Raw genomic sequence first — 27,418 nt, 5'->3', positions numbered from 1 at the left:
GTTTGAAAGCCGTCAAAAATCAAAAGCACTAGGAAGAAAGCACTTTAAGAATCACTTATCACTTGGGTGAGGACATCTATTGCTAGCACTTTGGAGATGCGATTGACCTGAATTGTGTTGATGTGAGGGTAAACGTTTGCGATTTTAGGGATTAGGGCAATATGTGTGTAATTAGCTTTGTTAAATATATTTCAAGAACCTATAACTCAGTGACGGAGTCTAGTGCTTCCAATGTACATATATGATTCAAATTTCCCTTCCCCACTTAAAAATTTTGTTAAGCAAATGGCCCTTTCTTAATTTAAATAAATATTTTGTATATATGCAACTAATATCAAAACTATTAAAAGAAATCAATACGGCATCTTTATTTAAAAAAGATCCATACACACCAAAAACAGACAAAGCTACTCGTAAAAAAAAGAATAATACCAGAAACATATAGCCGTAAGCAAACATACTAACTAAGCTTAACAAATATGCATATGATTGCAAATTTAGGGTAGACATATCAAGAATGAGAAATAGCTGGAGATGGAGGGATTGCTATACTCATTGTCCCCTCCAACATCAAGATTACATTCTTCATTGGAGGACGTAAAGCTGGATCATCTTGGATGCACCACAAGCCGACCTTCACCATTCTTTCTAGTGTCTTCACGTCTACATTTTCATCTTCCAGAAGATTATCCAACTGTCCAGCCACAAGGCAATTATATATCCAGTCAGAAATAAGTATCTCATCTGCTGCTAAAACATTCACTTCTATGCTGCGTCTACAACATACAATCTCCAACAGCAACACGCCAAAACTGTAAATGTCAGCTTTTACTGATATCAGAGCATTTTTCTGCCATTCAGGTGCAGAGTACTCACTTGTCCCTTCAATGCCCATCACAATCCTCATTTGATTCGGCACTGATAGCCTCGCCAATCCAAAATCTGAGATCTTTGCAGTCCAAGTATCATCCATTAGTATATTTCGGGGTTTTAGATTGCAATGGATGATATGGACTTCACACTCTTGATGTAGATAGAAGACCCCTCTAGCCACTTCTAGTGCGATTCTCACCCTTTCCTTCCAAAGGGGGCGCTTCGTAGCCTTGAAGAGAAGATCTTCAAGTGAACCATTGCACATATATTCATAAACAAGAAGCTTCCTAGATCCCTCAATACAGAAACCAAGCAACTGAACTATGTTTCTATGATGAGTTCGTCCAATGACAGTCATTTCAGCTCGAAACTCCCTCTCCCCTTCTTCCACAAATTTCTCCAGTCTCTTAACAGCAATAGTTTTATTAGCTTCAGATACATACCCTTTATAAACTGATCCAAAAGAACCCTTACTTAATGCTTCCTTGAACCCATCTGTTGCGTTCTCAAGCTCATTGTAAGAAAATGAACGCAATGTAAAATTTTCAGCAATTTCTACATTCACATTTTCTGGCGACAGCTTTCTGTACCTATGAACTTGATGCCTATACATGAAGAAACAAGATATTGCAATTACAGAACACATCAATGCAATGGAACCCAAAGTTAGGGAAAGAATCAAAATCATCATTTTTTTGCTATCCATCAAGATTTCTGGAATTGGAGGTTGATGGTCTGAAATTTTATCATTTCTCCGAATCACCTTAAAGAAAGCTATAGATGATAAATTATGACTTCTACCATACTTAAGTGGAAGCTTATATTTATTGCAAGTACCATTCATGTAAAATGCAGCGTTACAATTACAATCTCCAAGGCAAGACTTGTAACAGTTTTCCTGCTTTGTAAGTAACACTGAATAAGGAAAATCACCCCAAGATATATTCCGTAATGCAATAATGTCGTAGGGTATCATTGGACCTTTGCTGCAACCATCTTCATTGAAGTTGCTGTAACAGCCCAACAACTTATTTTTGGGGTTCATGAAATGAAACCCAGAATAACATTGACATTCAGCTTTGGAGCCAATGCCTATGCAGTAACTGTTGAAGCCACAAAAACCTTTGACTTCACATTGATCACGCAAAGATGACCATTCCAAGGACACCTTGGAGCTAGTATTACTATTGCCCCCAAAGTCAAAGTGGTGAGAGTACAACTTAAAAATTCCATCAGAATCAAGTATCGCACGATAGATAATACTGGTTTCTTTCATGCCAGGGTAAGAATTATTCACCAAAATGATTAAGGTGGAACTCTCTTTGGTTAAGCGTAGAAGACCCCTTTGATTAAGACGGAGAATTACAGAAGAGCCATAAAAAGTATCCAAGGACCAGTAGGCATTTTCTGAATCAAAGGTTTCCATTGTTCCGTTCACTGCAAGGTAGGAAAAAAGGTTTCCTTTTTGAGTCCATCGTGAGATGATAACGTCTACCTGAGTGGTCTGATCTTGACACCAAGTGGGCACTATAAGAGGAAAAATTCTGACCTCCTAATATGGTGTCTGTTGGGTTATCAAAACTTTGCCAAATAACTCTGGAAGAGTTATCGTAGAGCACAAAATTACCAGAATTATGCATAGAAGCTGAAACTGCAGGTTCTTCTGGGATAACTTCTAGAAAGCCAGTCATGGAATTTTCTTCACCTTGCTCTGTGCGAAGGAGCAGCTTACCATCACTTGTAAAGTTCAATATAGCATTTGAGGAGACAGTAAGGTTATCTGGATATGCAGTCCAGACAATAGTGTTATTTGGTTGAGTATGCAACCATATTCCAATAACGAAGCCTCCACCTTGTGGGTAGAAACCAAAAGCAAAAAGGCCAGAAGGTGAGAGCCAAGAAGTACGGTTAGCAATAGGGGAAAGCCAAGAACCTAATGGTATCACATTGCCGGAATGGTTTCGTTGTAGTTGGGCTTTTACATCAAAGGCAAGTAGAAACATGGATAGTAAGAAGAGAACTGATATAGAACCCATGAGACAAGAGTGAGGGAAAGAGATAAGAGAAGGCTTGTTAATGAGATTGAAATGAAATAATAATAAGCGATTTATATGTTATCCTTCTTTTTTTGGAATTAGAAAGGCCCCCAACCCCAAGTTTACGCAGAATGAAAGAAATTTCTAACCAACTTCATCTATTAGTGGCAGCTGCCCCACAGCCCCGGTAGACTTGACTTACTTTCATCGGTGCTGTTTAGTCCTATCCCTGTCCCTTTAACATTAGCATCAGATTTTCTGAATGAAATTAATGTCCTGCCATTAGAATTCCACAAAAGACCAAGCTAGTGGTACTGGACCAACTTTTTAAGAATTCCACAAGCCATCTGATCTACTAGTCTTTTTTTAGTTGTGAAATATATATATATATATATATATATATATATATATATACACACACACACAATTCAGCAAAAAAAAAAAAAAAAAAAAAAAAAAAAATACACACTCATATATGCACTAGTCGTAAATTAGTGTTTCACACAAATGTTTTTTTTATTTATTATTTATTATTATTATTATTATAAAGGTATAATGTGCTTTTGATCAATATTCATAATATTAATTTAGCGTAAAAAAAGTAATCCATTACCTTTTAAGTATACTAGTTGTAGACTCACACGATGTGTGAGAATAAATAATTATTTTGTAATTTTAATATAATGTATAATTTGTTCTCTAAAACTTGTTGAAGATAATTTGTTCTCCCTAAAAATTAAACAATTGCTATTCAGTTCAATTAGGTCTACTTTAGTCCACTTTGGTCCATTTCGATCCATTTTGGACTTATTGAGCCTTAAATTAATTCTTTTTGTAGGTTGCATTTTCAAGTTTAACTCAAATTCTTTTTTTTTTCCCCTTAATTTTTGGGTTGAAAAGTATGAGATTTTATCATATTTGGGCTAAATTCATTAATTTTGAGTTAAAAAAAATACAATAAAAAATAGATTATAGAAATTAGAAATATAAACCCTAAAGATGCAATAAAAATGATAAATATTGAAAAGTCTTATTCTGTCATATTTGGTCCACTTTGGTCTATTTTGTCCACTTTGGTTTTGTTCGGTCCATATAGGTCCTATTCGACCTGTTTTGTACACTTCAGTCCAATTTAGTTGACATTGGTAATATTCGGTCCACTATGGTCCTATTTGTTCCTATTCAGTCCATTGTGTCCACTTTGGTCCTCATCTGTCCATTCGTTCTTATTTGGTCCACATTGGTCCACCCTATCCTATTCAATCCACTTTGGTTCTTATGCACTTACATATGGTGAAAAGACCATTTTTTTTTTTTTTTTTTGAAAACGAAAAAACATCTTTAAATTGAGAGTACCTATTCTAAATCCAAATTTATTTTTTTAATGTTGTTTTAAAAAAATAGACCTAGTCAAAAATAGATCTATTTATTTTTGACTTACTTTCATCGGTGCTGTTTAGTCCCTATCCCTGTCCCTTTAACATTAGCATCAGATTTTCTGAATGAAATTAATGTCCTGCCAGTGGAATTCCACAAAAGACCAAGCTAGTGGTACTAGACCAACTTTTTAAGAATTCCACTAGCCATCTTTATCAACTAGTCTTTTTTTAGTTGTGAAATATATATATATATATACACACATATATGCTCTCACTACAAAAAAAAAGGGACTATCCCAACATTTGCAAAATTGCTGGGATAACCCCAAAAAGCGTCGGAATAGGCCCTTATTCCGGCGTTTTTTTTTCTTCCCGCGCACTTTAAATTGCTACGTAGTGACAGTCGGTATAGAGTTGCGGGACCTGTACCAACGCTTTTTAGACCTTATTCCAATGCTTTTTAAACCACTGCTATAGGTTTTTTTATTTATTTTTTTTTATTTTTTTTTTATTTTTTTATTTTTTTTAAATACAGGCTACAGCGGTGGTTTAAAAGCATCAAGATAGGTCTTTTTTTTTTTTTTTTTTTTTTTTTTTTTTTTTTTTTAAATATAGGCCTTTTTAAATACAAGCTAAAAAGGCCTATAGCGGTGGTTTTAAAAGCGCTGTTATAGGCCTCTTTTAAATACTGGATATAGCGGCGGTTTCAAAAGTGCCACTATAGGTCTTTTTAATACAATCTTGAAAAGGCCTATAGTGGCAGTTTACAAAATGCCACTATAGGTCCTTCTTTTGAAAAAAAAAAAAAAATTGGGCAAAAATATTTTACTTGCATTTTGTTTTCAAAACCTATTTATAGCTAAACAAAAATCAATTTAAAATAATCGTCCAGATCTAGTTGACACCCTAATATAGTTCCCACAGTAATCAAACATATTCAAACTATCAAATTAATATAATACAATAATACAATTTCTAGCTATCAAATTAATAATACAATTTCTAAAAATAGAGCTAATGTGAAATTTGTAGTGATTATACATTTGGCAGTTTCCCAATTCCATGACTCTCCACTTCCTTCTCTTCATAGAGAACCTTAGCTTCTTACTGCAGGTTAACACACTATTTTCACTAAAATGGCACAAAAATGAGCTAAATTCACAGGTATTTCAATATACTTTCAACTAAATACATCAGATTATACTCTTATTACACCTAATTTTCACTCAAATTTCAAAGCAGAATATAAGGCAATAATTCCTTGCATCTAATGATTTAACTAAACTCAATGTCCATGATCTACAACACTAATTATGACAATGCATTTAATGAATAATACAAAATACATTAGGTTGACAATTACACTTTCAACTAGTACTTTACATGATACATCCAAAAAAAAAAAAAAAAAAAAAAAAAAACAGGGAAAAGATAAAATGGTATAACTTTCAAATATACTAAAACCAACGAAAAATAAACATGAACAGAATATTACTAGATGCATCTCAACAACAATCTTAATCAGCTAATAACCAAGAAAGTCTCTTCATTATAAAAATAATATACTACTTCATGTCCACCTATGAAATATATAAAAGATATAACCTACTTCATGTATAATTCACCATAAACTCATAGCACAAAATCAAGAAGAAAAAAAGAAGAAAACATACCAATAGCAAAATCAAACTGTAATGCTATGTTCATAGCCAACTTATGTATAGCTTTTAAAGTATCACTTTTCCTAATTACACTTATACTTTTACACTACTTATTTTGTAAAACTAAACTCATCCAAACAAACTCAAGATAAACTTTACATAAATTATGCACTTCAACAATGATGATTGACAATTGAATAATAGTAGAATAATTAAATGACTATATTTCATGAAAGTGTGATTCTATGGAAAGAAATGGGATAGAAAATAAAATTAAATGCTTTACCAAGGGAAATATTCCATTTGAATATATAAAAAGGTTGATTTAATCTTGTTCTCTTGCCCAACAGCATCAATTGAGTTTGTGCCAAAGTAGCTGAAAAGTGATAAAAATAAAAAGAACACATAACAAGCATTTTCACTAATTTCCACAAAAACTATTCTCTTACAAAAAACATTAGACAGTAGATCAATTAAATCCATATTCAAAGTTGTACATATAGGAAGGCTAGCAATTCTATGGAATCCAAGAAAACAATAGAGAAAAAAAAAATGATTAATCCAACTCTAAGTCTCCACATATTCATGAACATTCCCAACTCCTAAATTTTCTTTTTTAGCACTATATCTAATTTAGACACAAACCCCCACTTTGAAAAAGAAAATGCAAGCAACCCATGAGTTCATAATAGGATTTTAGTAGGCCAAAAATTAATGGTTATATAGCATACATGTGGTTGACTATGAAAAAAGATACTGTTCACAGAGCCTGTGATCAATCTACTATAGACTGGGTCCACATTGCATCCTTAACAAATTTGACTCCTAGACACAAAATTACCTCAGCAATCACACCCAAAGCACCTTGATTACTAGAACCCCAAGCTATGTCAAGTTTTAAATGACACATGCTTAAGGAAGCCAACATTTTTTTTACAATGGATAATAATGCAAATAAAATCAAAAACTCTTCACAGTTAAATTCCATTAAAAAAAGATAGAAAAACAAAACTAAAAGGACAATGTTGAGTCATGGATTGCACTTCAATTATTATAATTCAAAAGCACCTCTTTGAAAGGGGTATATTGTATCAAACATTGGTCATTCTTGCCCCACAGAGATCATTTTTTTTTTTTTTTTTGGGGGTGCATTTGCATTAAACATTGGTCCCTAAATTTGTGACTCTACGACCTCAGGGAGAAGTGGAGAACACATGCATACCATGTCAATGCACAATAAACTCTAAGAAACAACTGAGATATTACAATATTGAGCATAATATTCTTCTGTAAAAGAGTATCAATTCTGAGTCTCAAGCAATGAATAATCCTCACCTATCTTCCCTTGCTCATCCTAGAGAAATAACAAGAGCAAATTAACTAAACTTGCAAGTTGCAACTCAGTTTAACTTAACTCCAATTCTTAGCTCCTAACTTAGGAAACTCATGATTAAATCTTAGATTCCTTAACTTAAACATAACTAAATTGTTCTATGCTTGTACTAACCGACACAACATGTTCAAGGCATCCCAAACAAACTAACATGGCAACTACAACTCAATATACAACCACAAAAAACAAAATATAAACTTCCTTGCACATGGAAAATTCTCAAACTAACATTTATATCAATAAATTGGAAAAAAAAAAAAACATAAACTTCCCCTGCAAACAGAAAATTCCCAAATTTTTTTTCAATTTCCAAGAGATTAAAATACCTTCAAAGATTGAACTTTGCGGTTCCCACACCTAAGAGTTTTTCACTCTTGGAATCAACAAGGTGTTAGTGTTACTCTCTTCCATAATTGGATTGCAAGTCACATATCAAATTCTAGTAGTCCAAAAATAATTGACTAAAAGACAAAAATAACATTGGCAAAGAAAAGTAAGCATTACATGATGAAGAAGATAGAGATTACCTGTAAACGGCGAGCAAGCTTTGAAGTGATTGGTGGCACCCAAAGAGAGAAGAGAGGCCGAGATAGGTCAGAGAGGGAGAGATGGAGTAGGTAAAAATGGGGTGACCCAAGTTGCCATCATAGGAAGTAAATAAGTAAAACAACATAGTTGATAAGGGTGTTCTCGTTGGAAGACTCAAAGTATGATGCACAAGTAAGCCGATGGTTCCTCTAAACTCATTAGCTTCCTTTAAGCGGATAGGGATCCAAAGCAGTGACACCATTAAGCTGACGACCCCACGATACCCAACGAACGTCTCCATAAAGTCAACGGGAAACCTTCGGATGAAGCAAGAAACCGATGGGGTGAAGAGGCCGACGGGTCCAACATGGCTTAGCTTGATCTCCACGAATATCTGTGCAAGGAAATATCTTGTATCCCACGATCAACCCTAATCAAAGGAATCTCCTTCTCCACCAAGAAACGAAAATCAGCTTTATACTACTATAAAAACCCCAAAGCCCTCACAAGCCAAGCTACGCGTAATTTTCCAGCTTTGACACTCTAGAGTTGTAGAAATTCTCTCTAACTTAACCTTTGGACGGCATTTGGCCAATGCCATACCGGTACTCTCTGTAAGGTCTTCTTTGTTTCTGTTTCGTAAGTTTTGTTTAAAGCATGTGGGGACTGTACGACTTTGATGATTTTTAGCATCATCAGTTGGCATTGTCTATGGGAACCTCTCGTAGTAGAAGCCATACAACCACTTCCTAGACAAAGAGTTGTATGGTACTCACTCGCTCGATGGCAACCAACAACCACCAAGGAGATGAACCATGAACTACTGCCCTTAAAAGATAGGTACAGACTCTCGTCGTGGCTGTAGAATGCCTTACTAAGCAAAACCACTACTTGGAAAAACAGCTGCGCCAAAGGAACGTAGGACCCAACAATCATGGAGAGGAGTAGGAGGGTACCAGCACCGAAAGGAGGGACCAAGAAGGACCAGAAGGCAGTAACGCCCTGAAAAGACAAGAGCGACAAGACACTAGACATCCATTTGTCATAGATACGACACCACCGTAAATGGTTGTAGAGATGCAGACGATGAAGGAGAGGATGGACTTTATGATGAACGCTCTCAGGGGACTGGTGTCGAACGACCTCGACGAACTGGTCCACCGGACAGACTTGCCCTTTACTGCACTCGTCACTTCATTCCCCTTTCCACCAAAATTTCGTATGCCACAGATAGAAGCCTATGATGGGTTAAAGGATCCCTTGGATCACTTTGAGTCGTTCAAAACTCTTATGCACTTACAAGGTGTTATGAATGAGATTATGTGCCGAGCTATCCAAATTATGCTGAAGGGTCCCGCAAAGGTATGGTTCAGCAGGTTGACGCCCAACTCCATCAGTACCTTCAAAGAGCTAAGTGCGTAGTTTGCATCGCACTTTATCGGGGGACACAGGTATAAGAAGTCCACATCATGCTTGACGAGTATCAAGCAACATGAGGATGAGACACTGAGGTCTTACATAACATGCTTCAATAAAGAAGCCCTTTCGATAGACAAAGCTGATGACAAGATACTTGTTGTTGTGTTCACCAATGGATTGTGGAAGGGGAAGTTTTTGTTCTCTCTATACAAAAAAGACCTAAAGACCATGTCAGATGTGCTTTATCGAGCCACTAAGTACATGAACACAAATGACGCATTACAGGCTTGAGGGGGAAAACCCAAGAAGAGGGAAAGGCAAGAAGATGTGCGGCAAGACAGGGGACGGAAGACGACTTGAACCGGAGACCGATGGGAGGATAGGCGCTCCAAACCCCCACTGGAAGGTTCAAGCCACTGATTGCCTCGATCGATCAGGTCCTGATGCAGATCAAGGACGATACGACCTTGACGTGGCCTGGCAAGTTGAAGGGAAACCCCAACAAGAGGTCCAAAGACAAGTATTGCTATTTTCATCGAGATCACGGTCACGACACATCTGAATGCTATGACTTGAAGCAACAGATTGAGGCCTTTATGAGACAGGGGAAACTACAACAATTCGTTAGCAAAGAAAGGATAGACCCACCACGGGAACAAGCTGCTAGAAGGGATAGCAAGCGCCCCAAGCAACCTTTAGGAGACATAAGGATGATTGTAGGGGGCACCACAACATCTGGTTCATCTAGGAAGGCACGTAAGACTTAACTTAGGATGGTTCAGAACGTCCAGCTAACGGGTTTCGTTTCAACAATGGCACGGGTTGACAACCCTATAATTGGGTTCTCAGAGGAAGATGCTTGACATCTCCACCACCCTCACGACGATGCACTCGTTGTTAGCATACGAGTAGGAGACTACAACACTCATCAGATCCTAGTTGATAATGGAAGCTCTGTTGATATCCTCTATTACTCGATGTTCCAACAGATGAGAATTAAGAGAGAACGGCTCGTACCAACCAATGCGCCACTCGTCGGATTTGGAGGAACGAAAGTATGTTGATGAAACATGAATTTTCCTTGTCAGTATGTTCCTCGTTAGTTGATGGACGACCTGTCAAAACTGTGTCATAGAAAGCACTCAGTGGATAGGGGCATCGGTGTGGGGCCTACCAAGGACCCTTCAATGCTTAAGTTAGTTTATTTTGTTTTTGGAAAAACTGTAATTTGTATTGATGTGTGTGTTCGTCTCCTTTTTACCTTTTTTTTTTTGGCTTTACATAGCCTTAGGCTGAGTTAATACTCAGCATACCGTTGTATTACAGCTGGATAATCAATGCTTAATGATGGCAATTTAACTCTAATGTTTACTACTCATAACCAATCCTTAATTAAGCATTATTGGATGAAGGCAACGGCTTTGTGCTATTCATTGCTCAATTATTAATTATTGCCTAGAGTTAATGCATGCACGCTCGTCCATACCTTTACTCGTCATTGTTAGTGACGGTTTGTGAATGATAGACAATCATTTGTATGCTACTCATCAGTTGCCCCCTTTATTCCTTTATCGTCTATCATGTGGACGAGCAAAGGAATATGGAAAGTTCGTTTTGGGTGGATCACTTTGTACGTGCCCTGAGATCCTTGTCCCATCATTTTATTATGGGGCGATATTTTCATCAGTTGATTGCCATGTTTTATGATTGTGTCGGGCGCATGTGTAAGTTTTCCTTGAGTTTCCCGTGCATTGAATTCATTTCCATTTTTCATCAAAAAGCCTTCTCATATCCCTTTTCTTCTTCTTTGCTATACACTAAACTTGGAGTTTGAAACTAGAAGAGAGTTCCTGTTCTTTCTACACGATAAGACTCCTTTTTCTCTCTTAATGGTTGATTTTTATTTTATTAGGAAGCAAACTCCCTCTATTTCATTCTTCCTTGCTAGGTTAGGAGTGTTTCTTGAGTCTTCTGGTGGACGCCGTCCCCAAGTAGGCTTATTTGTTCCTTGAAATTGTGGGGCTTTTAGGCCTGTTTTGATTGGCCTTTACCCTTTGCTTCATCGTTCTTTAATTGCCTATCATCTAGAGATGACTGCCATAGAGTACAAGGATAGTGACGTTAGGTCTAGTGAGTTAGAAACTGGTTTGTCGTCAAGTGGTGAGTCCTCTGACAAAGATTTCAAAATTATAATGTCAAAACCTTCGTCGTCTTCAAAACCCTCCTTTTCTTCAAAAATTCCTTCATCTTCAATTCCCTTTCATGCTCTCTCTGAAACTTGCTTTTAAGAGACGAGGCATTTGAAATCTATTTGTAAGAGGTTTCAATTCCCTGAAGGGGTATCTATAAGATTGCCTCGTCCTAATGAGAAAGCATGCACCTTTGCCCATGGCAAGGTGAGTTTTTACAAAGCTATTTTTTCATGTGGCCTTCATTTTCCAGTTCATCCTTTTATTATGCAGCTCCTTTTTTATTTGAACGTTGCACTTGGTTAGCTCGTCCCTAATGCATGGAGGACAATCATTGGTTACATGTTAATCTGGGTGTCTGTCCGTGACGGGGACATGATTTCCCTAAATGAGTTTCTTCACTTGTATTGTTTGAAGCCTTCCACCCATTACGGGTATTTTGAACTTTGAATAGGGAATCTAGAATCATCTGTAGCTTCCTTACTTCCTTTCGTGACTGGAAGTCATGGTATTTCTTCATTTCTAGATCTAGATGGGAAACCAAGTCAAATGACTTGTGGGGTGAGGTCCCGTGGTTGCTATGGAAATGGGAAATCCCTTTTTTTGGTGCGTTTCTTTCTTCCTCTTCACTAAATAGATTGTTTTGAGTTTTACTACTTTTCTGATCTCTTTTCTATCTCTTCTTTTGTAGTTGCTGGTCGTTCTTTATTGGAGAAACACTACCAAGGATGAATTAAGGTAGCCCTTGAGTTTTCCCTCACAGTTGACGATTTTGATGAGTTGGTTGACCCTCGTCAACTGTATGAGTGTTGTCTTGGACCTGAGCCTTCTACATACGTTTTGAGAAAAATTGCCCAGGAAGAGAGGAGTAGGTTTTTAGTTCCTTCTTGTCTTATCTTATAGATTTTCAATCTACTAACCTTCTCTTTGCAGAAATGGCTACTAGGTACAGCAAAGACAAGTATGCCCGTGTTAAGAACTTGAAGAATGAACCCCTGTCTCTCTTTACCCCTAGGTTAAAGAAACTCAAGCTAGATGAAAGGAAGGATGAGACTCCTGTCCTTAAGTCACTTTTTGGTACCCCTTCTTCTCCCATACCTTCCTTCGAGATGATGACCTTCAGTCCTTCAACCATGCATTCTAGACCCTACTACTGCCCTTAAACGAGCCCATAATGTCGTCAATAAGAGTCTTTCGTCTATCCCCTCTCATGAATTGGTCAGCCGTCACATTCACAAATTGTACAGGTATTTCATTCAATCGTTTCTTCATTACATGTCAAGTGGTTATATATGTTCAAAATCACTGACCCTTTCATCTCTCTAGGTTCTTGGTAAGTCTCTTCGTTTAACGACAGACTACTTGAGCGGCAAGGAGAAGGTAGTGGTGGCCAACTCCAAGGTTGATTCTGTTGAGGCCAAAAGTTCTAGGTTGAGGAAAGATTTGATTGAAGCTATGGACCAGTCGACCAAGGCCAAAGAGAAGGTGAAAGAACTGAAGGAAGCTTTGAAAGTTGAGAAAAAGCTCGTTATTCAGAAAGACAAGGAAGTCCAAGCTGCCCTCCTGAGAATGGACGAGGAGCGGGAGAAAGTGATTGCCAGGTTCCTGGAGTTTGATCGCTTCTCTGATATGCAGTTCGAGTATTATTTCAAGGGCTTCGAGCTTCTTCGTCATTGGATGATGAAGCACCATAGCCATGTAGCTGACTTCGCAAACCTGGACTTTAAAGCTGTTGACACTGAGATCCTTGCTGATAAGGCCAATGAGAAAGAGGGTGAAACCATTGCTGAAACTACTGAAGTTATTGAAGAAGAGGGCGCTGTTACAAGGGGAGCTAATGACGAGGCTCAGACAGAGGCAGATTGTATGGAAAAGACCGTCAATGCTCCTTAAAGCAGAAAAGATTTTTTTCTCTCCTTTTTTTTTTTTTTTTTTTTTTTTTTTTTTTTTTTTTTTTTTTTTTTTTTTTTTTCATTTTAAAGACAATGGATGCCTCCTGTTTTGAGGCTTTAAATTTAGAAACAATGAGTGCCTCCTGTTTTGAGGCTTTTATTTAGAAACTATGCACTTAGAACTTTGAAGTTCTTATGATTCATGCTTGCTCTTTTATTATCCTGTTTAATGATTCAACTCGTCTTTTGAGTTTTCACCATATTCTGTGATTTCAGCTCATTGTTAGAGTCATTACCACGTCTATGATTTTTGACTCGTCATTTGGAGACTTTATCATTTGCTGTGATTTTAACTCATCTTGTGAGTTTTTACCACTTCTATGATTTTAGTTCGTGATTTAAACTTTATCTTGTAAGTTTTTTTATCACATTTATGATTTTCACTCTTCGCTTGAGCTTTTTGTCACTCTTGTTTGAACATTTCAGTTACTTCCTTTTTGTCATTGGACTTTAGCTTTGACATTTTGTCAAACTTTATTGAGAAAAAGGATGTCTGATCAGGCCTTATTATTTCATGCATTCCTCATACATGAGGGAATTACAAGGGAAACAACAAACTAAAAATAGCTTTAAAATACTAGGTAGCAACTTTTACTGATAGTACTTCTTGAGATGCTCCATGTTCCAAGGACGAGGAAGTGGATTGCCTTCCAAATCCTTCAAGTAATAGCTTCCTCACCTGGAGTAACGGACGTCCTTGTATGGGTCTTCCCAAGTGGGCCCCAACTTCCCTTGAGCTGGATCCCTAGTAGCTTGGGAGACTTTTCGCAGCACCATATCATCAGGGTTAAACCTTCTAAGTTTTACCCTTTGATTATAATACTTCTGCATTTTTTGTTGGTACCTAGCCATTCTCAAGGCTACCTCATCTCTGACTTTAGCCAAACAATCCAAGTTGAGTCTCAGTTTGTCATTGTTTTTGTGCCTTCATTGTAATGAGCTTGCCTAAGATTGGAGACTCCTATCTCAGTTGGAATGAATGCTTCAGTGCTGAAGGCCAACTTGAATGGAGTTTCTCCTGTTGGTGTTCTTGTTGTTGTCTTGTAAGCCCATAATATCCCAGGCAACTCTTCAGCCCATACACCCTTTGTCCCCTCAAGTTGTGCTTTGATAAGTTTAAGCAAAGTACGATTTATTACTTCGGTCTACCCATTAGCTTGTGGATGCCCAAGTGACGAGTAGTGATTTTGTATCCCTAGTTCTACGCAAAACTCCTTGAATTTTTTACTATCAAATTGACGACCATTATCAGATATAATCGTTTTAGGGATCCCAACCTATAGATGATGTTCTTCCAAACAAAAGTCTGTATCTTGTCTTCAGTGATTTTTGCTAGTGGTTCTGCTTCGACCCATTTGGTGTAGTCAATGGCTATGAGCAGGAACTTCACTTGCCTTTTTCCCAAAGGGAGTGGCTCGACGATGTCAATTCCCCATGTATAGAATGGCCAGGGTGAAGAGATGCTCGTCAGTAACTCCCCAGGTATGTGTTGCACATTGCCAAATCGTTGACATTTATCACATTTCTTCACAAGTTTAGCTGCATCCTTCTGCATAGTTGGCCAAAAGTAGCCAGCCTTAATCGTCTTTCCAACTAGAGATCGTGGCCTGGAATGGTTACCACAGACACCCTCATTTATTTCTTATAACACGTACATCGCTTCATTAGGGGTCAAGGATTTCAGGTACGGCATTGAGAATCCTCTTTTGTAGAGTTCTCCATTCAAAATAGTGAACCTCGCTGCTCGGATTCTAACTTTCTTCGCCTTTGATGATTTAGATGGGAGTTGGCTGTCCCTAATGTAGGCTATGATTGGTTCCATCCAGTTGCTTGGCTTTTGAATTGCAAGGGTTTGTACTCCGTCAGTACTTGGGATTGTCTAAACTTCCATAAGCAAACCTACAGTTGCTGGAGCATCTTCTGTTGAGGCTAGTCTAGCTACCTCGTCAGCGGCTGAGTTTTCTTCCCTTAGGATTAGCTCGAATTTGACGTTATCAAACTCATCAATGAGTTGGCTCGTCAGCTGCAGGTATTTGTTCATTCTTTCCTTCTTTGCTTCATATTCGTTGGTTATTTTCCCAACAATCAATTTAGAATTAGACCTCAACTTCAAATTCCTGACTCCCAAGTCTCTTGCAACCCTTAAGCTGGCAAGAATTGCTTCATACTCTGCCTCATTGTTTGTTGTAGGAAACTGGAGTTGAACCTCGTATTTAAGGACGTCATTCTCTGGCGACGTCATTATAACACCGACGACTCCAAATCTTGTTATAGACGAGCCATCTGAGCAAGCTGTTCAATACTCCATTTCTTAACCAGAATCTGGAAGGGTGAATTCCACAATGAAATCTGCTAAAGCTTGCACTTTGACTGCTATTCTTGGCCTGTACTCAATGTCAAATTGGCTTAGCTCAACTGCCCACTGAATCATATGACATGCTGCATCTGGTTTGCTTGTTGCTTTTCAGATTGGCTAGTCTATCATAACTATAATGGTATAAGCCTGGAAGTATGGACATAGCTTCCTTGAAGCCATAATTTATGAGAAGGCCATCTTCTTCATGAGTGGATAGTTTGCTTCGGCACCCTGAAAAGCCTAACTAGTGTAAAACACTAGTCTTTGTATCTTGGATTCCTCGCGGACTAGAGTAAAACTAACGGCTGTCAGTGATACGACCAAGTATAAAAACAAATCCTTTCCTTCAACTGACGGGCTTAGCAATGGAGGCTTGGATAGATACTCCTTGAGGCTCTAAAAGGCTACCTCACACTTGTTCGTCCATGGAAGAGCCTACTTAAGAACTATTGATGCTCATTTTAGGAAAGCTCGGTAGAAGGAAGATTCCTAGAAATATGGGTAGAGAAGAGTTAGGGAATGGATAGAAAAACCATTAAGCCCAAATGGCAAGAATAATGGATCATAGGCCCCTAAAATAAACATATGGGCCTTGAGGAAGCAAACGGGCCTAAAAGAGCGTGGAGAGAGATATAGCAAACCCATGGGTAGTATGTGATGTAGAAAAGCAAGAATAGGCCATAGCAAGCCCAAAGTAATGCAAGCAAAGAATTAAGGGGTTGATGGCAAGCCCATGAGCCCTAAGGATGAATGATAAGGTAATTGGGCCAAGGAAGCCTAAAGGAGTTAGTAAAAGCCCATGGGAACACAGAGTTAGAAAAAGGGCCAAGGAAGCCCAAGGAAAGCAAATGGGCGAAGGATGCCCAAGAGGAAATAAATGGGACAAAAGAGCCCACAAGCAATGTAATACAAAGCCCAAATGCCCATATTGAGTCATTGAGAGAAGAATAAGCAGCAGGCCTAAAGAGGCCTAGCAGGTTGGAGTCAAATAATATCACAATAGAAATGGCAAAGTGGTACGGTAGGAAATGGTGGCAAGATTTCGGAAGGAGTAAGAGAGTAGGCTAAAGGAAGAAAAACCCACAATCAAGCAAAGCCCAGCCCTTAAAGGGAGTAGGCCATAAAGAGTGAGGAATCAGAAAATAGTTCACGCCATAAGAAGTTAAGGATGGGCGGTACAAGGTGCAGACGAGTCTCTAGACCATAGCAAATGCATGAGCAGCAGGCAGGTTTTGGACATACACAAAAGTAGAGCACAAGCAAGGCCCAGATATCACTAGCCTGTACCCAGCCAATACAGGAAGTGGTGGGTCATGGGTCAGAGGTAAGAGAGTATGGTCTTGTGGTGGGGAGAGGGGAAAACCTATTCTGGGGTTCCCGCTCAGGTTCTTTTGGGGGAAATGTTCTGCTGGGATGACATACTACCCAAAAGAAGTAAGGATGAGTTGGAACCACTAGATGCATGCCATGGGGGATAGGGAGAAAGAGAGCACCCTCATCGTGGCAGGTAGGAATGCCACGGTGAGTAGGTAAACAAAACAATCCTTTTTGTCTAGCAGTAATGGTAGCACAGCCAGCACAGGAAAGTAGTTGCAGCTGGTCAGCTGACAAACCAGTAATGGTTAGCAAGGACACCCAAACCAGAAAAAGGTAGTCAAAGGCTAAAATGGTAAAAAGCTAGTCAGAGCAGGCAGTATATAAAGAACCTTTGTCGTGCACAGAAGGGGGGCGACAGAACAGTAAAAGTAACCATTAAGAAAAGAATCACAACTTGTTAAATGGGTAAGCACTGACAGAAGAAAAGGAAAGAATTAGAAATCACAAAAAATATTGAGAAAAGATAGAACTAGTAAGAGAAGACGGAGAGCATAGAACAGCAGGCATGCACCAATAGGTTAATCCCTTCTCTCCCTCTAAAGGCATACTCTCTGCCAGAGGCAACAAATTCTTTTGGGCACAAGCCATTCAGGTTCGCTTCCCTCAAAGTGATTAATTTCTACGGCAGGATTTTCTTTGGAGATTATTCACATTGAGGAAAATGGTTCCCTCTTTGGTCTTGGTTGTGTGACATAACTTGGCATAACAGATTGATCTTTTTCTTTCTTTTGATAACTCATGTCTTCCCTATTTATTTCCACCATTTTCTTTACAAGGTGTTTCTTATTGTTGTGATTATCATTTTAATTAGGGATCATTTATTTACTTTGTCTAATAGCAAAAGTACTTTCTTTTATTATTATTATCATGTTTGCTTGTCATGACTCATCCAAAGTAGCTCCACCTGCCATGGGCATGTGAATAAAGCTTTTGGCAAACGAGGCATAGTTTGTGCACAAGTCGGACCAAAGTAAGTTGCAGTTGGACCGGTCTCAACTCCCTTATCCAGAACACTTGGGCCTCAGTGCAGTAGGAGGTAGTCTAGCCCAAAATCATAAAAAGGCCCATCGCATTTAAATTGGCGACTCCACTGGGGAGTTGGGAAGTAGATAGGGATAGATGCCTTCATAAACAAATGCCTCCAAAATCCAGGACGACGCGAAACATGAGCGCCGTGCCCTCACAGGTAGAATCTAGGCCAACAACGCCTCACCAACAGCAACCTAACCAGACGGAAGGTGTTAATAGAATGAGGGCTGAACCCAACCACGACCAAGAATCCCCATTGATAATGCCAACGTCTTCATTGAGGTGTTGCAGTTGCTGCAGCACTCACAGCAGCAAATGATGGAAGAAATCCGTCAGCTGAAAATAGACAAAACAAAGGAGAAAGGGAGCTAACATGACCTGGAGCATGTAGTAGACAAAGAGGAGACAACAGCAGGAGGTGTCCCATAGAATGCAGAACAATGGTCATCACTATGGCAGAAGTAGTGGCCCTCCTAGAGCAAGAGAGGGTCAGAACACCTAAGGAGAGATTCTATGCACAAAGACTTTCTTATCCACTAAGGATACTTAGCAAACCATACCCCAAAAGGTACGAACCATGGGTCTTTGCGCAGTACGATGGTAGGAAGGGAAGTGCCGTTGAACGTGTGAGCAAATTCATTGATACTCTTGGCCCTTATGTGGCAAATGAAGACTTATGCCTTTGGGAATTCTCCAAATCACTATGTGACTGGGCATACACATGTTACATCGGCCTAAAGCCAGGATCAATCTCAACTTGGAATGACATGGTGGAAGTATTTTGCACTAAATACTTCCATGGAGAAGAAACGATAACGCTTGCGACCTTGCAAGCAACCAAGCAAAGAAATGGTGAGGATTTAATGGAACACATCAAAAGGTTCAAGGACATAGCACTCGACTGCTATGATTATTGTGAAGAAAGGACATTGGTGGAAATGTGTATGACAAACATGATCAGGGAGCACAGGGCTGTCTTGGAAAACTTGGAAATCTCCTAGTTTGTGCAGTTGTTACAAAAGGCCAGAAAGACTGCCCAGTCAGTAAAGCCAAGCTCTGACAAAAGAAACGTTTTACAGGTTATGGCAGTATCCACTGGTGAACGAAAGAGGAAGATTGATGGAAAGGAATACGACACTCTTCCACTTCCACCAATACCTGGTACCCCAAAGGAGCTAGATGTGCTTCTAGACAAATGGATCGCAGATGAAGTCTTTAAGCCTAATCAAGTTTCCAGAGAACCCACAAAGGAAGAGAGGAGGGACCCACGCTTCTACCGATTGCACAACTACGTGTAACACCCTACTGCAGAGTGTCGGACACTTCATAGGTTGGTGCACTGTAGGATCAAAGAAGGGACTCCAGAAATATCCCAACCAGAAGTTCAAAGAAACCCACTCCTAAATCACAAAGGGAAGGGTATAGCAGCAATTGTGATTTGTGCAGATCCAAGGGAAGACGAAGAAGGGAATCCAGCCCTGCCTGCCGTAGCAATTACCACATTGCAGAAGAGCTCTAAGTTTAAGATTCTATTTGACCAATTAAGGCTTATGACAAAGGAGCGAAGGATAGCCACAGAGACCCTGGTAAGCATTGCCTTTGGGACAGGAATAGAATGTTTAACGGCAGAGGAAATAGATGACAGAGCTCTTTTGTAGGAATCAAGTGAGATCATTTTTAGTGATGAAGATATGGAGGTGGGGTACTTATACCACAGGAGGCCCCTTTACTTAACAGCATCTATAAACCAAATCCCCATCAAGAGAGTCTTGGTGGATACAGGCACTTCTGTAAATCTCATTCCATTAAGCACTTTACAAGTGGCATGAATTTTAGAAAGGAAGATTCAGGGGTGCCCAATGGAAGTGACAAGGTTTGGAGGAAGGGGCGAATACACTGTAGGCCAAATCCAGCTATGGCTAAAGGTGGGCCCCATAGCTTCCCTAGCTCAGTTCTATGTGGTAAAAATGGAAGTCTCATATCATGTGCTTTTAGGGAGGCCATGGTTGCACAAACAGCGACTAGTCCCATCCACCTATCACCAGTGCGTGAAGGGAAGATTGAAAGGTAGAATGGTACACATAGCAGCAAATACATCGCCATTTGAGCAAGCAGAAGCTCATCTAGTAGAAACTATGTTCTATGACCAATGGGCACCATTTGGAGAGAACTCAGTATCAAAACTGTGAGGCACCTTCGTTCCTAGGTGGAAGGACGTCTAAAGCGATCCTGAACCTAATTTAAGGGAGTTACTATCGCAGAAGAAGAAAAGGAAAGAAGCACCCACTGCAGAGTCAGGTGACACACCGCAATGTATTAGGGTCCAAGGACCTGATAGCAAGATTGTATACAAATTATGAAGGTAAGTGGGGCCTATGTGTGAAATGCAAACGGGCCCCAAGCTAGAGTGGTAGCACAAAAGCATGGTGTGTTGCATAACTTAGGAGGGTTCGGAGGAAGAAACTAGCAAAGAAAAAGACCAGGAATTTGTGGCAGAAAGAGATACACAAGTCGTGGTAGAAGAAAAGTTGGAGGAGATTAACCTAGGACCTAACCCACAGGAACCAAGACCCATCTCGATTAGTTCGAGAATGTCAGGAAAGGAGAAATCAGAATTGACATTGTTGCTGAAAGAATTCAAGGATGTCTTTGCATGGGATTACTGTGAAATGCCAGATTGGATCCTGGGCTAGTAGTGCATACATTGAATGTGGACCCCGAGGCTAAGCCGGTGGCCCAACCTGCCAGGATATTCCATACTGAGATAGAAGGGAAAATAGTTAAGGAGGTATAGAAATTGCTAGCCGCAAGATTCATTAAGCCTATCCAACACCTACGCTGGTTATCCAACATAGTACTAGTGAAGAAGAAGAACGGGCAGATAAGGTGTTGCGTAGATTTCAGAAATCTCAACAGAGTCTGCCTAAAGGACGAATTCCCATTGCCAAACATGGATTTATTGATAGATTCTATGGCAGGAAGTGCCATGTTTTTATTCATGGACGGATTCAATGGGTACAATCAAATCAGAATGGTGCCAAGGGATGCGGAGAAAACTGCTTTGAGAACACCTATAGGCAACTTCTACTACACTGTGATGCCTTTTGAGTTGAAAAATGCAGGTGCAACTTATCAGCGAACAATGACGGCTATATTCCTTGATATGATGCATCAGGAACTAAAGGACTACGTAGATGACATAGTGGTAAAATCAAAGAAGTGAGAAGACAATGTCCAAGTGTTGAGAAAGGTATTTGAGAGGTGTAGAGCTTTCAAACTGAGGATGAACCCTTTTAAGTGCGCATTTGGAGTGTCCTTTGAGAAATTCTTGGGTTTCTTAGTTCACAGCAGAGAAATAGATGTGGACCCAGCTAAAGCTATGACCATAGCAACCATGAAACATCCAACCACAGTAAAAGAGTTGAAGAGTTTCTTGGGGAAGGTCTCATATATCCGAAGGTTCATCCCTAGATTGGCATCAATTACTTCTACTTTTGCCAAATTGCTCAAGAAGGGGCAAAGCTTTGAGTGGGGTGAAGTGCAACAGACAGCCTTCAAAAGGCTATAGTAGATTATGATGAACCCCCTACTGTGCAAGCCCCAATCCGCAAGAAGCCATTGTTGCTCTACCTAGCCACCAACTCATATGCCATAGGTGCATTGATCGCCTAAGAGGATGGAGGTGGCATTGAGCAACCAGTTTACTACATCAACTGTGCCCTAAAAGATACATAAACCTTTTACCCAATGGCAGAAAGGGCGTGCCTGGCTATTGTATATGCCTCACAAAGGCTACGCCATTATTTCTTAACTTACGAGGTGTGGTTGATGACTAAGTCTCACGCAATCAAAGCTTTGTTATAGCAACCGATTCTCTTTGGCAGAATATCCCAGTGGTTATTACAATTTTCACAATACGGCCTGAAAGAAGGGACGCCCAAGGTAGTAAAAAGTCAGGCTATAGCAGATTTATTAGCGCAGTTTCTGGGAGAAGAAGAATTCCCGCTAGATGATAAAGTCCTAGGAAAAGTAGCCATGGCATAAGAAGTTAAGGAGCAATGGGTGATGAAATTTGATGGGTCTTCTACCACCCAATCAAGAGGAGTGGGAGTAATTTTGTATCATGAAGAAGACAAAGCTGTGGCGCTATCATTCAAATTAGGATTCCCCTGTTCAAATAACATGGTAGAATATGAAGCCTATCTAACCGGGCTAGCCACGGCCCTCTAAATGGGAATCAAGCATTTAAGAGTAATGGGTGATTCTAACCTAGTGGTCTGCTAGACCAAAGGGAGCTTCTCCTTAAAGGAACCCAACCTAGCCCCATACACAGCAATGGCCCAGAAGATGGAGGAAAATTTTTCAACCTTTGAGATAGAGCATGCTTCAAGGGATGAAAACTGGTTTGTAGATGCGCTGTCTGCATTAGGCTCACAAATAATTTTTGAAGGGGATAGCACCAGGATAGAAGTTAGCAAGAGGGAAGAGTCTATTATTGAAATGTTGAAGGAAAGGTTCTAGGAGGAACAACATGAAGGAGATTGGAGGATTCTCATAAGGGAGGCCTTGATAAAGGAAGGAAACGCTGCTGAACTAAAAGTGCTAAAAGATTATGCCTTGGTAAGAGGAAAGTTGTACAATAGGATGCCAGGTGGGGTCTTTTCCAGATGCGTAGGGCAGAAGGAGGCCCAAAGAAAGTTAAAGGAAGTGCATGATAAGACTTGTAGATCCTATGGAGAGGTCAGTCTTCACCGCAGACTTCAAAGGGTAGGTTTTTATTGGCCAGGTATAGGTAAAGATGCGGATCAAGTCCAAACCCAATACGAGACCTGCCAGCTTGTAGCAGACAGAGAGGAAAGTTATGCTGTGTTTGTCAGCAAAGACTGGAGAAGTCCATTCACGCAGTACTTAATAGAAGGCATCCTACCACAAAAGCACAGTGAAAGGTACAAGCTTAAGAGGTTGGCAACACGTTACTTTTTGCATAACGCAGTCCTTTTCAAGAAAGGGTATGATGGGGATCCCTTAAAAAGTCTGGGCCTCGAGGAGGCAAAAGGGATGATAAAAGAAGTGCACTCAAGGGAGTGTGGGGAACACCAAGGGAAGAAAAAGCTGTACAAATAACTGCTGCAAATGGGTTACTACTGGCCTACCATGAAGAAAGATACAGCAGAATTTGTGAAAAAATGCCACAGCTGCCAAATGCAAGCCAACCTGATTCACACTCATCTGTAGAACTTACACAGCATGATCACCCCATGGCCCTTTCACACTTGGGGGCTTGATTTGGTGGGACCAGTTAACCCACCCTCGTGCGGATACATATGGATCCTAGTGGGTACAGAATACTTCACCAAATGGGCAGAGGTAGTGCCATTCCATAAAGCCACAGGAGGAGTAGTAGCAAACTTCATCAAAGAAAACATAATTGTGAGATTTGGGGTACCCCGTAGGATTATCAGTGACAATGGCACACCCTTTGTCAACAGTGATGTGAAGAAGATGCTGGAATTCTACCAGGTCAAGCACCATCGCTCATTGCCCTATTACCCTCAAGGAAATGGGCAGGTAGAGGCGACAAACAAGACCCATATAAAGATCATTAGCAAAATGAGCCAAGAGTATATGGGAGGATGTGCAATGCACCTACCAGACGCTTTTTGGGCTTATAGAAATTCACCAAAGTCAGCCACAGGGTTTTCACCCTTTTCCTTAGTCTACGGGACAGAGGTAATGAGCTTAGCAGAAGTGATGACTCTGTCTTTAAGAGTAATGCAGATGCGGGAGAAGGAAAAAGAAAAAGGAGTCTTTGCGGCAGAGAGGTATGAAAACCTAGAAGGGCTTGATGAAAGAAGGGAAGAGGCCTAAGAGCACAGCCGCAGATATAGACAAAGGATGACTGAAGCCTATAGCAGAATGACTAAAGAGAGAGTGTTCGCGGAAAGACAACTCGTGTTAAAGGTAGCGGACTACGTCAGGCGAGGCATGGCAGGACCATCTAAGTTTGCACCAAAATGGGAGGGACCTTTTGTGATAAGAGAGGCACATCCAGGTGGGTATTATCGTCTAGCCTAGATGGATGGCAAGGAGCTGATGGATCCCATCAATGGGAAGTGGCTAAAGTGTTATTGTGCTTAGGAAAAAAAAAAAAAAAAGGTTATGTAGTTATCCCTTTTGTTCAATGAGTTTTATGTTTCCTTTTTTTCCTTCAAGTGACTATGTCACAAGACAAGATTGTAACGTGCTTTTATGAGTAAGTAATGAAAAGATACGAAGTATTACTAAAGCATTCTATGTCATAGCAATAGTAAAAGCAGTAACAAAGTGTAGCATCATAGTTACAAACCCAAACTATGGCAGTCATATCAAACTTGCCAAATATGTGCTATAGGAAACATAAAGTGTACTAGATGGGGTAGTAAGAGAAGGAAAACAAAAAAAAGGGGGGGGGACTACATCATCATCAACGAAGCCCAGAAATAAGAGGCTAAACTCCAAAGCGACTGGACCCACCAATGTTGGAAAGAAGATGCTCACGATGACCCTCCAGGTCTGCCGCCTCCTTCCTCAGAACCTTGATGCGTGTATCAATGGCATCAATAGTAAGCTGAACCTTCCTCATGAAGAAGGCTTGGGCAATCTCATGAAGATGGTCCAGAACAAACACCACAGCAAAGCCCATGCCAACAAGCTCTTGAATCGTAGCCCTCCACTGTAGGATCCTCTCGGTGGAAACTATGTCAACAAAATTATGCTCAATATTGTTCATCACGCTCCCCAGCAGCTTCAAGAAGTGTTCCCTAATAGAGCAACCAAGGCGGAATCCCTGCATGAAGTCATCGCGGCTGCTATAGACCGCCTCCAAATGAGAAACACAATCCTTGGGAACTCTGAAACCATGGAAGTCTACGTAGGGAGGCCCAGAACCCCAGAAGTTTGCAAGATCGAGGTCATTAACCTTAGGCTGATCAAAATGAACAAAGAAGGTTGTGGCCTCACTCACAGGGTCTGGAAATGTGGCAAACTGCTGCCCATCTCAAATTGAGATGAGGCATTGGGGAGTGGACCTAATAAGAAAAGCATGAAGCATGGTGTGAGAAACCATGAGCTAAGAAGTATGAACTCACAACGAAGAAGTGAAGAAAGAGATGAGGAAGAGAAACACACTAGGACCCGTGAGAATAGGGGTTGTGGAGATAGCAGGAATTGGTGCTGGGGGAATGGCAGAAACTGATACGGCAGAAACTGGTGCTGAAAATATGATAGAAACGGGTGCTACAGGTGCGGCAGAAGGAGTGGCGGTGGGTATCTCTACGTCTGCTGTAACTCTTGGCTCCTCAAAGGTCTCTACAGTTAGAGGAATAGATATGCAAGATAAAGGGAGACCACATCAAAGGTTTACATGGATATATATATATATATATATATAAATATATATATATATATATATATATATAAAAAGAGAAGAAGAAAAAAAAAAGGGAGAGCAATAATAATAAAATAAAATAAAGAGGGAGGAGGGACACATACCCATGAATTCGGCCTCATGGTTAATACTCCCCTCTTCCTTAGAATCAGAAACCCTCTTCTTCATGGTGGATTCGTCATTAGGATCCTTAAGGACATCCTCAGATCCTTCAAAGGACAAGTTTGCATCAGGTCCACATGTAACAAAGCTTGGGATGGAAGAAGGGGTAACCACCAAGGAGGAGCCATCCTTCATGGCCTGAGATAGAACCGCGAAGGGATCACTAGTAGAGATAACAAGAGGTGTGGCAGGAGAAGCAAGCTCGATCTGAGCAACAATAGGAGGAATGGCTCCCTCTTGGGGAGTAAGTGTCTCGACAAGAATGGGAACAGTCTTACTAACCCTTTCCGTATGAGTACCTTCATCTATGGGTACCAGCTTAGTGGAAGGGATAGGAGCCTCAGCAGAAACTCCTTGTGCAGCAGCAGGAGTGGCAGGAGTCGCGGCCTCAAACACCACATCAGCCCCATCAAAGAGACCTTCCATGGGTTTGTCAATAGAGGCAGGAATTTCCTTAGCCGTGGGGTGATATATGGAGATAAGCTCAAGCTTGGCCTGGGCAACCAAAAAAAAAAGAGAGAGAGAGAGAAAATGAGGAAGAGAATGATGCATGAATGTTGATGATGTAGAAAGGGAGATGAAAAAGAAGAAAAAGAAAAAAAGAAAGAAAGGGAGGAGATATACCTCAAACCTGGGCTCATCAAGTAATATAGGACGGGTGGTAGATGCATCCTCTTTATGCTTAGACTGCAAAAGAAAAGAAAACAAAAGACAAGGATATAGATTTGAGTCAACAAGAGTATAAGGGTTAGCTGTAGGAAAGACCTATAAAAGCATAAAGAAGACAAAGCAAAATTAGAGATAACATACTCTCCTCTCAGTAGTGGTGGACGCAAGAGGAGGAGATGTCTTTCTCTTACTGCCTCAAGTTCTACTAGAAAAGGGAGCATCGGTAGATGGCCGCAGAGCAGTAGGCTCGGGCTTGATGGCAGTAGGGTGCCTGCTAGAACGGGTATGGGCGGAAGGAGGGGGAGAGCTCTCTAAAACTATGTTGCCAATGGGATGGGGGCCACTCTCGAAAGGTACGATGTCTGAACGAGCCTCAGAAGAATCATCACCCTTTTTGGCGGACTTAGGATTGGCAGAACTCTTCTTAATAGGCACAGAAATGTTTATCACCTTTACTCTTTTCTCCCAACCTGCGGGATAATCGCTAGCATGCCAGAACCACCCTTTACCCTCCTCAACCCACTAAAAAATGGTAGATCGACTCTGCTTCCTAGCATATGCCAACAGAGATTTAGAGGGCAGAAGTAACCGAGGGTTGGCAGAAATAACCGCACTAAGCCTGCCAGGAGGAATAAAGGAAAACCCACAACTGCCCATCAATTCCTGCTTAAATGAAGTCATCACAGCTTGCTAGTATCCGAGCATGGTAGGAGTACAAATGCCCTATCTCTGTGAGCCTGGAATAGTAACCGCAGTAAAACGCTTGCTCCAGAACTCAAAGGCAGCGTGCTGCAGGAATGGCTGAACGGAAGTTGGAGACTCCATAAGGGAAGAAAGATCATTAGGAATATCTTGATCCAGTCCAAACTGTCACTTCACCCTGTTAACAAGATAGTGCAAAAATCTAACGCCCTCATCGGCCAGATAAGGCAACCACCCAACATTGGTGGCTGCCAAATAAGTAATCCC

The 27,418-nt window shown here is 40.3% G+C and overlaps 1 protein-coding gene across 1 annotated transcript; it reads right to left on the bottom strand.

The window, feature by feature from the left end:
• Nucleotides 1–465: 465 nt before the first annotated feature.
• Nucleotides 466–2,909, bottom strand: LOC126689945 (G-type lectin S-receptor-like serine/threonine-protein kinase LECRK1). Its single transcript, XM_050385098.1, has 2 exons — nt 2,423–2,909; nt 466–2,310 (listed from the first exon to the last, which is right to left on the bottom strand). The coding sequence occupies exons 1-2, from the start codon at nt 2,907–2,909 to the stop codon at nt 512–514; spliced, it is 2,286 nt and encodes a 761-aa protein (XP_050241055.1). The 3' UTR covers nt 466–511.
• Between the last annotated feature and the right edge of the window lie 24,509 nt (nt 2,910–27,418).

Source organism: Quercus robur, chromosome 6, assembly GCF_932294415.1.
Source record: "Quercus robur chromosome 6, dhQueRobu3.1, whole genome shotgun sequence".
Taxonomy (NCBI): Eukaryota; Viridiplantae; Streptophyta; class Magnoliopsida; order Fagales; family Fagaceae; genus Quercus; species Quercus robur.
Note: the sequence above shows the minus strand (reverse complement) of the source record. Positions and strands in the feature narration are given on the sequence as shown.